Here is a 13,721-nt window from a genome sequence, read left to right as displayed (position 1 = left end):
TTAGGATATAGAACTGGCTCAAAGGTAGAAGACAGAGGGTGGTGGTGGAGGGTTGTTTTTCAGACTGGAGACCTGTGACCAGTGGAGTGCGACAAGGATCGGTGCTGGGTCCACTACTTTTCATCATTTATATAAATGATTTGGATGTGAGCATAAGAGATGTAGTTAGTAAGTTTGCATATGACACCAAAATTGGAGGTGTAGTGGACAGCGAAGAAGGTTACCTCAGATTACAACAGGATCTTGATCAGATGGGCTAATGGGCTGAGGAGTGGCAGATGGAGTTTAATTTAGATAAATGTGAGGTGTTGCATTTTGGGAAAGCAAATCTTAGCAGGACTTATACACTTAATGGTAAGGTCCGAGGGAGTGTTGCTGAACAAAGAGACCATGGAGTACAGATTCATAGCTCCTTGAAAGTGGAGTCACAGGTAGATAGGATAGTGAAGGCGGCGTTTGGTATGCTTTCCTTTATTGGTCAGAGTATTGAGTACAGGACATTGGTTAGGCTACTGTTGGAATATTGCGTGCAATCCTGGTCTCCTTCCTATCGGAAAGATGTTGTGAAACTTGAAAGGGTTCAGAAAAGATTTACAAGGATGTTGCCAGGGTTGGAGGAGTTGAGCGATAGGGAGAGGTTGAATAGGCTAGGGTTGTTTTCTCTGGAGCGGAGGCTGAGGGGTGACCTTGTAGTGGTTTATAAGACCATGTGGGACATGGATAAGATAAATAGACAAAGTCTTTTCCATGGGGTGGGGGAGTCCAGAACTTGAGGCATAGGTTTAGGGCGAGATGGGAAAGATATAAAAGACAGCTAAGGGGCAACTTTTTCATGCAGAGGGTGGTATGTGCATGGAATGAGCTGCCAGAGGAAGTGGTGGAGACTAGTATGATTGCAACATTTAAAAAGGCATCTGGATGGGTATATGAATAGCGAGGGTTTGCAGGGATATGGGGCAGGTGCTGCAAGTGGGACTAGATTGGGTTGGGATGTCTGGTCGACATGGACGAGTTGGACCAAAGGGTCTGTACATCTCTATGACCTCCTTGATCCCAAAGTTAATCAAACATTGGCTTCGAAAGCAACTACCTTCCTGATCTTTTCAGCCAATTTTTGGATAAAAGCTATGTGACAAGGTCTGAAATTAAGCATCAGAGTGATCTCTGTTAAGTAGTTGGTTAAAAATCATACAACACCAGGTTATACTCCAGTAGGTTTGTTTGGATGTACCAGTTGTTGGAGTGCTGCTCCTTCATCAGGTAGCTGTGTGGCAGGATTATAAGAAACAGCATTTATTGCAAAAGGTCACAATGTCATGCATGCAACTGATGTGATATTGAACAAACCTAGACTGCTGTTAAGTCTTTCATCTTTTAGAATGGGTTACAGGTTTCAGTTCATTAATATGTAAATCCCAGAACTTCTTTCAAGTCACATTCTTGAGATAACTTAAGGTTTTACAAAAAAAGGTAACATCTCAGCTCAGACACATTCTTGATGAGGATGAGCACCTCACCAATTACCTGATGAAGAAGCAGTACTCCGAAAATTAGTACTTTCGAATAAACCTGTTGAACTATAACCTGGTGTTGTGAGACTTTTAACTTTGTCCACCCCAGTCCAACACTGGCACTTCCATGTCTGTTAAGTAGTTAGCACTTTTTGGCACTATCGATTACTTTATCCACGCCACTCAATCTTGGGAGAAAGCTGAATGGTCACATTATATTTGTCCCATCACTGCTTCTCTGTGGATGAATATTCTAAACTGGAGAACAGATGTCACTACTAGTTATACAGTAGTTAAAAAAAACATTAAATATTATTTCTAAGAACGCTAAATACACTTACCTTATTTAATGCTAGGGTTAATTATTAAAAACTAAACTGACAAATACAATGTATTGCACCTTTATGTCTTGCAATCTGGATTGGGGGGAGTTTTTTCACAAGTAAAAATAACCGCTCTGCACATTTCAGGCTCCTCAGCTTTTTCAAATCTGCATCAGCTGTAAAGAATACTTTTCCTGAAAGCTGTTCCACCTACAAGATTAGAGGAGGATAAAGGTCAGCATTTAGCAGTTTCTCTTCATGACTGCCTTCATGATTGAAGATCTTACAAGAAAAATATACCTGCACAAGAGGATGCTTACGCAAATCAGTACAGTAATAGTCAGGGAACAGGGACGCCTGAAAACAAAATTTGATTCATAAGGTCAACAAACTATGTCATATCATTTTGTCTAAAAGATCAATTCATAAAACTGATGTATAGCATCCATTAGAACAAGTCAAGCGCTGAAGACATCTAGTTGATTTATGCTTATATGTTTCAAAGTCAATTTCAATGAATTAAATCTCATAGCCCTTAGCTCAATCACTTCAAATTACTTAATAATTAGGTTGTAAACATTCAGTTTTTGAAGGAACTAGGTTTTATCAGACTAAAATTAACCGTGGTTATCTATAAAGTTCCATCCTGCAATTTTTCACATCATTCACAAGATTGGATCCAATGCACAATATACAATGGTTCAAATAAGTCAATTTACTTAGGCTTATTGGGGGTGGCTTATACAAGGAAGCAAGTGTGTTAGGATGGGTTGGACCCCCAAAGTACTATGGACATTTTTAACTTGTAATTTTGAAACATATTTTTAAAGAAGGACTAATACAGCAAGAAACAGCTGAAGTTGAAAATTAAGTAGCTGTCAGAAAAGAACGCACAGGGAATTTGACACACAAGCACAAGGGTTTAAGAGTCAGTTTCAGCTCAACTGGAGTGAGCTAGTGAGACAGAATATTGCTCTGCGTACCAGCCTCAAGCATTAGCATGCCATGAAGGTTACAGTAAAATAACTATCCCCAGTTAACGTTGCAATGCGATTAAAGGCCACCTTTCACAGCGTTGCAAACCAAACAAAAGGAAACAGGAAAATCAAGGGAGCTTCACCCTGAATGGTGGAATTCAATCACAGTTAGAAAGAATTGGAATTACAGCAAAACTAAGGTTTATGAAACTGACTGTTCAAATTGTAACATCAATGTTACTAGTAAATACTACTGCAATGACGCAACATTAAACTATCTGATTGGGAGGTGCCGTGGTTGGACTGGGTTGTACAAAGTTAAAAATCACACAACACCAGGTTATAGTCCAACAGGTTTATTTGGAAGCACTAGCTTTCAGAGTGGTGCTCCTTCATCAGGTGGTTGTGGAGTACAAGATTGTAAAACACAGAATTTATAGCAAAAATTTAGTGTGATGCAACTGAAATTATATGTTGAAAAAGATTTGGGTTGTCTGTTATGTCTGTCATCTTTTAGAATGACCATGTTGGTTTCAGTTCTTTCACATGTAAACCCCAGAACTTTTTTAAAGTTGCATTCTCAAGTGAACTTTAACAATAAGTGCCATGTTATCCCAGACTTGTGTGAGGCTGTCCGTGCCCCAATGTTCAGACTGATTCTATTTCTAAAATAAATTTTCCTCATTTCTGTCCGAAATGGTGCATCCTGCATCCTTAGACTGCTACCAGTGGTTCTAGGCTCCCTAGTCATCAGAACATTCTTCCTATGTTTACTCTGTTAAAATTTTATAGATTTCTAAATGATCCTCAACAGCCTCTCTCTTCAAGTATCAGTCCTATCATTCCAGGAAATCAGTACAGTAAAGCTGTATTCATTGCCAGAATATCCTTCCTCAGATAAGGAGACTACAATTACACGTGTGGTTCTCACCAAGACCCTGTAAAATTGCAGCAATTGATCCTGTATTGAATCTGCTAATTAAGAAGGCCAACACACCATTTGCTTTCTTCACAAGTTGCACTTGCACGCTTACTTTCAGTGACTGGTGTACAAGGTCATTGTGATACGATAAACTTTAGAACTTAAATAACTTTTCATAGATTGAAAAATTCAGAAATAATTCTTTCTTGAATAAACTGTTTCCTGAGATAACAGGTCAAGGAATTAAAAGCAACATGCCAATTAGCTATCCCTTTGAAAAAAAGGTGTAAAAGCAAAATAATGCATTGATCTAATAATTAATTGATAACTACCTACCTTGAGACAAATGGGTAATTGAGATTGCAGAGGAATTTAAGGAGTTGATGGTTCTGCATGTAGGTTTGCTCACTGAGCCTGAAGGTTCGTTTTCAGATGTTTCGTCACCATACTAGGTAACATCTTAAGTGAACCTACGAATGAAGCACTGGCAGTGTAACCAGCTTTCTATTTATATGTTTGAGTGTCCTAGGGTCAGTGATGTCATTTCCTACAGTGATGTCATTTCTTGTTCTTTTTCTCAGGGATGGTAAATGGGATCCAAGTCAATGCATTTGTTGACAAAGTTCTGGTTGGAATGCCATGCTTCTAGGAATTCTGATATGTGTCTTTTGTTTAGCTTGTCCTAGGATGGATATGTTGTCCCAGTCGAAATGATGTCCTTCCTCATCCGTGTGTAAGGATACTAGTGAGAGTAGGTCATGTTGTTTTGTGGGATACATGAACATCAACTAGCCACAGTCATTGAAAGTAAGTGTGTAGGTGTAACTTGTGAAGAATAGGAAAGGATGTCACCACAGGAAATGGCATCACCGACCCTAGGAAACTCAAACATGTAAATTGAAAGTGGGCTACACCACTTCATTTGGAGGCTCACTGAAAATGTTATCTAGTACGGTGATGAAACATCTGAAGACAAACCTTCCAGCTCAACGAGCAAACCTACATCCAGAACCTCAACCTGAGCTACAAATCTTCTCAAAACTTGCTAAGGAGTTGATGGCAGGAGAGGCTGTCTTTTGAACAGATAGCTAACCTGAAATTAACAATGAACAGAGAAACTACAGCTGACAAGAAAGCAAGCTACAGACGCAATGACTTCAGAAGTGTCATAAATAATGTCACACCACAAGCTTCACAAGACAAAAATTCCTGTAAGAATTCAACTTCTGGATTCTTTGGCAGCAAAAGTCTGGAGAACAATACTGCTCAAGGATCAAATCCTGGACATATCCAGAGACAGACATTGTTGGTTGGAATTGTAGCTAATTTCCACCATTGATCAGGTACTGGCTAAGTTGGGTTACTTCAGGGGCCTTATTTTGGTAGCTGCATGCAATAAAGCTTAAGTAATTGTTTCAGTATTTGATTGTCTGTGAGATTTTCTAATAACTAACCAAATTTACAAATCTATGGTCATTTGCACACAACACCTAGGTGTCGTTCCACATTCCCCTTTCCCACTCATAATAATCTGCCTTCCTGTTTTTGTTACTAAAGTGGATAACCTCACATTTATCCATATTACATTTCAACTTTCATGCATTCACCAACTCATCCAACTTACACAAATTACACTGAACCATCTCTGCATTCTCCTCACAGTTCACTCTTCCATCCAGCTTTGTGACATCTGCAAACTTGGAGTTATTCCATTTAGTTCCATTTAAATCACTGATATATTGCAAGTAGTTGGAATCCAAGCACAAATCCTTGTGGTACCCCACCAATCCCTGGTTGCCACTTGGAAAATGACCTGTTTGTTCCTACAGCTGGTTTCCTGCCTGCCAACTGGTTCGCCACCCATGTCAATACACCACTGCCCAATCCCGTGTTTAGTCTCTTACACAAGATCTTATTGAAAACCTTCTGAAAGTCCAAGTAAACCATACCTACTAGCTTCAGCTAGCAGTTATATCCTGGAAAAAAATCCATAGATATCTCAAGCAAATATTCCTTTTGTAAATTCCTGTTGACTCTGTCCAATCCTGTCACTGTTTTCCAAATGGTCTGCTGTTAAATCTTTCATAATGGTTTCCGGAATTTTGCCCACAACCAATGTCTGGCCAACTCTATAAATTCCCTGTTTTTTATCTCCTTCTGTAAATAGTAGGGTTGCATTTGTTTCCCTAAAATTCAAAGGAACTGTTCCAGAGTCTATAGAATCTTTAAAGATGGCCACCAATGCATCCACTATTTCTAGAGCTACTTCCTTAAATGCTCAGAAACATAACCGATGGAATCTGGGGATTAGCCTTCAATCCCATCAATTTCCCTAACATCATTGCCCCACTACTACTGATTTCCTTCAGTTCCTCCTTCTCGTGAGACCATTTTTGGATGTTATTTGATCCTCCTTTGTGAAGATAGAACCAAAAGACACATTGAGTCGGTATGCCTTCTCTTTGTTCCCCAATTTAATTTCCCCTGTTTCTGACTGGAATGAATCTACATTTGTCTTCACTAATCTTTTGCTCTTCATGTATCAATATAAGTGTTTACAATCAGTCCCTCCAAGCTTGCTCTTGAACTCTATTTTCTCATCCTTCACCAATCCCTTTGTCCTCCTTTGCTGAAACCTAAACTATTCAGAATTCCCAAGTCCGACGCTTTTTTGGGCAATTTGTATACCCCTGCCTTGGATCTAAATACCGTAGTCGGCCACAGTTGATTGTCCATTCCTGTTTTATTTTTGGACCTCACAGGAATAAACAATTCTTGCAGTTTCTCCATGCACTCTTTAAATGTTTGCCATTGCCTATCCACGGTCATCCCTTCAAGTAATGTTTCCCAATTTATCATAGAATGTTCATACCTTATACTATCATTGTTTCTCTTATTAAGATTTAGGATCCTATTCCCAGAATTAACACACCATTCTCCATGTTAATGAAGAATTTGGTCATATTATGGTCAATCTTCTCCCAAGGGCCTCGCACAGCTGGAATGCCAATTATTCCTTTCTCATGACACAACACCCAATCTAGAATGGCCTGTTGTCTGGCTCCTCAATGTATTTATCCAGAAACCATCACAATCTAATAGATTTGGGATTAAATTCGCCCCTTTGAACACAGCAGCTCTCCAGTGAATTCCTTTTAAGGATAGAACACTTTGACATTTACTATGATTCATTGGAGCCTAAATGTAACAGCAGCTAATCCATCTTTTAATGAATTAATACATCACAACTGTCAAAATGTACAGGCCTCATGATTATATTTCTAATACTGCATCCAAATTTAAAAAAAATACTAAAGATACAATATTCTTTCCCGAGGGTCTATTAATTATGTACAAATTTTTTATGTTTCCCTATCATGTGATGCTTTTATGGCGTTTGGCAGAGACTAGAATATGTCACTTACTCATCACCTCCAAGTTTTGTTTCATTTGTTTGCAGGCTAACAGTAGCAAAATTGAGAAGTTTTTCTATTACCAGCAGTAGAGGGTTGTTTTTTGGACTGGAGGCCTGTGACCAATGGTATGCTGCAAGGATTGGTGCTAGGTCCACTGCTTTTCATTATTTATATAAATGGTTTGGATGAGGCTAGAGGAAGTATGGTTAGTAAGTTTGCAGATAACACCAAAATTGGAGGCATGATGGACACTGAAAAAGATCTCAGAGTACTACAGGACCCCAAAGAGCCGAGGAGTGGCAGATAGTTTAACAAAGAACAAAGAAAAGTTACAGCCCAGGAACAGGCCCTTCGGCCCTTTAAGCCTGAGCTGATCCAAATGTACTGTCTAAACCTGTCTGTCAATTCCTAAGCATCTGTATCCCTCTGCTCCCCACCTACTCATGCATCTGTCCAGACACATCTTAAATGAATCTACCGTGTCTGCCTCTACCACCTCTTCTGGCAACGCGTTCCAAATGCCCACCACCGTGTGTGTGAAGTACTTACTGCGTGTATCCCCCTTAAACTTTTCACCTCTCACTCTGAAAGCATAACCTCTCGTTATTGAATCCTTCACCCTAGGAAAAAGCTTGTCTCTATCCATCCTGTCTATACCCTTCATGATTTTGTAAACCTCAATCTCCTTTTTTCTAGTGAAAATAAACCTAATCTACTCAACCTCTCTTCATAGCTAGCACCTTCCATACCAGGCAACATCCTCATAAACCTTCTCTGTACTTTCTCCAAAGCGTCCACATCCTTTTGGTAATGTGGTGTCCAGAACAGTACACAGTATTCTAAATGCGGCCGAACCAATGTCTTGTACAATTTTAGCATGACTTGCCAGCTCTTATACTCAATACCCCGTCCAATGAAGGCATGCATACTATATGCCTTCTTGACCACGCTATCCAGCTGTGCAGTAACCTTCAGGGTACAATGGACCTGAACTCCCAGATCTCTCTACCCATCAACTTTTCCCAAGGCTCTTCCATTCATTAATTTTAATAATTAATGGCAAGGCAAACCAGGGCAGGACTTGTACAGTTAATTGTAGAGCCCTGAGGAGTGTTGCCAAACAAAGAACCCTTGGGGTGCAGATATATAGTTCCTTGAAAGTGGAATTGCAGGTAGACAGGGTGAAGGAGGCACACTTGTCTTAATTGGTCAGTGCATTGAATTTAGGAGTTGGGACATCACATTACAGCTGTACAGGTCACTGGTGAGACAACCTTTAGAATACTATGTTCAATTCTGGTCTTTCTGCCAAAGGAAAGATGATGTTAAACTTGAAAAGGTTCAGAAAAGATTTACAAGCATGTTGCTGAAATTGGAAGGTTTGAGCTGGAGGGAGAGGCTAAAAAGGCTGAGACTTTTTTTCCCTGAAGTGTTGGGAGGCTGAAGGGAAACTTTATAGAGATTTATGAAATCATGAGGGGCATGGATAGGGTGAATAGCCAAGGTCTTTTCCCCAGGAGGAATATAGGCTTAAGGTGAAAGGGGAAAGATTTAAAAGGAACCTAAGAGGCAACTTTTTCACACAGAAGGTGATGCATGTATGGAATGAGGTGCCAGAGGTAGTGGTGGAGGCTGGTACAAATACAAACATTTAAAAGACATTTGGATGGGTACATGAATAGGAACGATTTAAAGGGATATGGGCCAAATGCTGACAAATGAGACTAGAAAAGTTTAGGATGTCTGGTCAGTACAGATGAGATAGACCAAAAGATATACCCTTTCTGTGCTGTACAACTCTGACTTAACCAATCCCTAGTTGTCCTGGTGAAGGTGAAGGTGAGCTATTCTCGTGGTCCATACGGTATTGATACACACACCCAGAGCAGTGAGAAAAGCAGTTCCAGGACTTTGACCAAGCAACAGTGAAGGAATGGAAATAGACATCCAGGTAGTGTGTGTGTGGCCTGGAGGGGAATTTACAGGTGGTGGGATCCAGGTGGTGAAATATACTTGAAACATCACCCGCATCTTGTATGTGTTACACAGAGCTACCATTGTGCATTAGTTGTGGAAGTAGTCAAGGTTTAAGGCTGTGGATGGGGTACCAATCAAGTGGGTACTTTGTCCGGGATGGTGTTGAGCTCAAGTATTGTGTGAGGTGCAATTGCATAGGCAAGTAGAGAAATATTCTACACTTCTGACTTGCGCCTTGTGCATGCTGGACAGACTCGGGAGAGTCAGGAGGAATTTTAACTAGAATTCCCATTGTTTAACCTGCTTTTGTAGGCATAGTATCAACCTGATTTCTTGTTACTTAAAGACATGGATGGCTTCAATATTGGGGGGGGGGGGGGGGGGGGGGGGGGAGAGTCACAAACAGGGCTGAACACTACTGTTTGAGATGGATGGAAAACATTGATGAAGCAGTTGAAAATGCTTGGGCAGAGGACCTGACCCTGAGCAACCCAAGGCCCAGATTCAGGTCCTACCTGCTCCAGAGCTGCGTAATAACATTCTAAACAGGTTGAGTTGAAAATAGATACCTTGAGAAACTCCTGTAGTGTTATCCGGAAATGCAATGATTGACCTCCAACAACCACAACCTCATTATTCGTTGATGAAAAGTGAACCTGATCTGCAGAGTGCTTCCACACCTCAATCTTACTAGGGTTTTTTAATACCAGACTTGATCAACTACTCATTAAAAATGAGTACTGCAGATGCTGGAGATCAGAGTTGACAGCGTGGTGCTGGAAAAGCACAGCAGGTCAGGCAGCACCCGAGAAGCAGGATGCTGCCTGACCTGCTGTGCTTTTCCAACACCTTGATTAACTCCTCAATACCAAGAGTAGTCACTCTCATCCTACCACTTGAGTTAATCACTCTCATTTATGTTTGGACCAAGGTTGTAATGACATCAGGAATTGGGTGGCCAGAGAGCAGACTATTACTGTAAATGCCACTTGATAGCATTTATCACTTTGCAGATTATTGAGAGCAAGTTAAACAATACTTGAGGAAGCACTGAGGATAGCAAATGCACAGGATGTACTCTAGGCATGGTACTGATGCTTAACAGTAGAGTGAATAGGTAGTAATTGGCTGGGTTAGATTTGGATTTGTCATTTTATTTTGTGTACGGGACACACTATGGCAGTTTTCCATGTGGCGAGGTGAGTATTGGAGCTGCACTGGAACAGCTTGGTTAAGGGTGCAGCAACTTCTGGAACACAAATCTTCAGTACTATTGCCAGAATGTTGACAGGGCCCATAGCCCTGGATTGATCCACAGGCTATAAAGTTAAAAATCACACAACACCAGGTTATAGTCCAACAGGTTTATTTGGAAGCACTAGCTTTCGGAGCACTGCTCCTTCATCAGGTGGTTGTGCTGATGAAGGATTTTTAACTTTGTGCACCCCAGTCCAACACCGACATCTCCAAATCATGACTACACTGGCTATAAGTTGATTAGATCATGATCACTTGAAGGTACAACATGTGTCTGAGATCTGTACGGCAGGTAAAGAGAATGCCACATCTAACACCATAAGCAAATGAGTATGCAAGCATGTGATCAGCATACTGTAGGTCAAAATTCAAAATGTACAAAATCCCATATATAAGATACAGGTCAATGAACATACACACAAATCAATACAGAAAAACTATTTTGTAGACTTTAACACGTACTCTAACACAGTGTAAACAGAGAGAGCTCTATGTGTTTGTGTGTGTGTGTGTGGGAGTGTGTGTGTGTGTGTGTGTGGGAGGGGTGGGAGTGGTGTGTGTGTGTGTGGGAGGGGTGGGGGAGGTGGGGGAGGGGTGGGGGAGGGGTGGGGGAGGTGGGGGAGGTGGGGGAGGGGTGGGGGAGGGGTGGGGGAGGGGGAGGGGTGGGAGTGGGGTGGGTGGGGGAGGGGAGGGGTGGGGGAGGGGTGGGGGAGGGGTGGGGGAGGGGTGGGGGAGGGAGGGGTGGGGGAGGGAGGGGTGGGGGAGGGAGGGGTGGGGGGGGAGGGGCGGGGGGGGAGGGGCGGGGGGGGAGGGGCGGGGGGGGAGGGGCGGGGGGGGGGGAGGGGCGGGGGGGGAGGGGCGGGGGGGGAGGGGCGGGGGGGGAGGGGCGGGGGGGGAGGGGGGGGAGGGGCGGGGGGGAGGGGCGGGGGGGGAGGGGCGGGGGGGGAGGGGCGGGGGGGGAGGGGCGGGAGTGGGGGAGGGGCGGGAGTGGGGGAGGGGCGGGAGTGGGGGAGGGGCGGGAGTGGGGTGGGTGGGGGAGGGGCGGGAGAGGGGCGGGAGTGGGGTGGGCGGGAGAGGGGCGGGAGTGGGGTGGGTGGGGGAGGGGCGGGAGTGGGGTGGGTGGGGGAGGGGCGGGAGTGGGGTGGGTGGGGGAGGGGCGGGAGTGGGGTGGGTGGGGGAGGGGCGGGAGTGGGGTGGGTGGGGGAGGGGCGGGAGTGGGGTGGGTGGGGGAGGGGCGGGAGTGGGGTGGGTGGGGGAGGGGCGGGAGTGGGGTGGGTGGGGGAGGGGCGGGAGTGGGGTGGGTGGGGGAGGGGCGGGAGTGGGGTGGGTGGGGGAGGGGCGGGAGTGGGGTGGGAGTGGGGTGGGAGGGTGTGTGGGAGGGGTGGGAGTGTGTGTGGGAGTGGGGTGGGAGTGGGGTGGGAGGGTGTGTGGGAGGGTGTGTGGGAGTGGTGTGTGGGTGGGAGGGGTGGGAGTGGTGTGTGGGTGGGAGGGGTGGGAGTGGTGTGTGGGTGGGAGGGGTGGGAGTGGTGTGTGGGTGGGAGGGGGGTGGGAGTGGTGGGGGTGTGCAGGAGGAGTAGGGATGGGGGTGTGTGGTAGGGGTAGGGGTGTGTGGGAGGGGTAGGGGTGGGGTGTGTGGGAGGGGTAGGGGTGGGGTGTGTGGGAGGGGTAGGGGTGGGGTGTGTGGGAGGGGTAGGGGTGGGGGTGTGTGGATGTGTGGGAGGGGTGGGTGTGTGGGAGGGGTGGGGGTGGTGGGGGTGGTGGGTGTGTGGGAGGGGTGGGGGTGTGTGTGTGTGGAGGGAGTGTGGGAGGGGTGGGGGTGTGGTGTGTGTGGGAGGGGTGGGGGTGTGTGGGAGGGGTGGGGGTGTGGTGGAGGGGTGGGGGTGTGGTGGAGGGGTGGGGGAGGGGTGGAGGGGTGGGGGAGGGTTGGGGGTGTGTGTGTGTGTGGGTGGTGGGTGTGGTGTGTGTGTGGGAGGGGTGGGGGTGTGTGTGTGTGTGGGTGGTGGGTGTGGTGTGTGTGTGGGTGGTGGGGATTGCAGTGAGAGCTCGGACAGACAGTGACCCTGCCACAAGCTGCTCCCTCTGGGATCGGGATCCTTCACCCACCTGAGTGGCGGACAGTTTGAGATGCACCTCCTCCCTCAGCAGCGGCTCCAAACCGCGGCTGGCGGTGCAGAAATACCGGCTCGCGCTCCAACCGCCACCTCCCGCCATCCGGGACACAGCACCACAGCAGCCGGCTCGAGGTCAGGAGCAACTCGGAGCCGAGGCCCGGTTGTCAAGGCAACCTCACCGGAAACATGCTACCCCCCCCTCGACAGGAAGTGACGCGGAGTGGAGCGGATTTCAAAATGAAACTGTCCAAAGAGCAGCAACAACTTGGGGAATATCCCACCTCCCCCACTCCGGTCAGGCAGCATCTGAGGAGCACGAAAATCGACTATTGCCGGCAAACGCCCCTCATCAGGACTGAAGGCAGGGAGCCTGCAGGGTGGAGACAGTACTGAGAGGGATGTGGGGGTGGGGAAGGTAGCCAGGAGTACAATAGGTCAATGGGGATGGGGGTGATAGGTCAGGGAGGAGGGTGGGGTGGATAGGTGGGAAGGACGATGACAACGCCTCATCTTCTGCCTCAGGACCCTTCAACCCCAGGGCATCAATGTGGGCTTCACCAGTTTCCTCATTTCCCCTCCCCTTACCTCACTCTAGCTCCAACCTTCCAGCTCAGCACCGTCCTCATGACCTGTCCCACCCGTCAATCTCCCTTCCCACCTATCCGCTCCACCATCCTCTCTGACCTATCACACTTATCCCCACCTCCTGCACTCTTTGCTACCTTCTCCCCACCCCCACCCCCCTCCCATTTATCTCTCCACTCTGGAGGCTCCCTGCTTGATGAAGAGCTTTTGCCCAAAACATCGATTCTCCTGCTCCTCGGATGCTGCCTGACCTGCTGTGCTTTTCCATCACCACTCTTCGAGATTCTGATTTCCAGCATCTCCAGTCCTCACTTTTGTCCATTCTCCCATTCCCCATTTCCCCACCCCCATTTCCCCACCCCCATCTCTCCCATTTCCTACTCCCCCTACCCCATCTCCTCCATTTTCTCAATTCCTCAGTTTCCCCTTCTCCCCCCATTCGCAAATTCTCCCATTTCCCCATCCATAGTGAAGGTATCTATCTTTACTCAGAGAGTAGTAAGGGTATGGAATGCTTTGCCTGCATTGGTAGTAGATTCACCAAGTTTAAGTGCATTTAAGTTGTCATTGGACAGGCAAGTGGACATACATGGAATAGTGTAGGTGGGATGGGCTTCAGATTAGTATGACAGGGCAGCGCAA

The 13,721-nt window shown here is 45.8% G+C and overlaps 1 protein-coding gene across 2 annotated transcripts in view; it reads right to left on the bottom strand.

The window, feature by feature from the left end:
- The window catches only part of thumpd2 (THUMP domain containing 2), a 51,968-nt gene extending 39,332 nt beyond the window's left edge, over positions 1-12,636 (bottom strand). The window contains exons 1-3 of one of the 2 annotated variants that reach the window (XM_087983868.1): positions 12,487-12,630; positions 2,135-2,191; positions 1,912-2,044 (exon numbers count right to left, since the gene is read on the bottom strand). In XM_087983868.1, coding sequence (XP_087839994.1) covers positions 1,912-2,044; positions 2,135-2,191; positions 12,487-12,594 — 298 coding nt within the window. In that variant the 5' untranslated portion in view covers positions 12,595-12,630. Of the gene's footprint in view, positions 1-1,911; positions 2,045-2,134; positions 2,192-12,486 lie in introns of both variants that reach the window. The other variant, XM_087983872.1, reaches the window with a different exon arrangement.
- Between the last annotated feature and the right edge of the window lie 1,085 nt (positions 12,637-13,721).

Source organism: Chiloscyllium plagiosum, unplaced genomic scaffold (assembly GCF_037043375.1).
Source record: "Chiloscyllium plagiosum isolate Xiang-an unplaced genomic scaffold, Cpla_swu_hap1 HiC_scaffold_3, whole genome shotgun sequence".
NCBI lineage: Eukaryota > Metazoa > Chordata > Chondrichthyes > Orectolobiformes > Hemiscylliidae > Chiloscyllium > Chiloscyllium plagiosum.
Note: the sequence above shows the minus strand (reverse complement) of the source record. Positions and strands in the feature narration are given on the sequence as shown.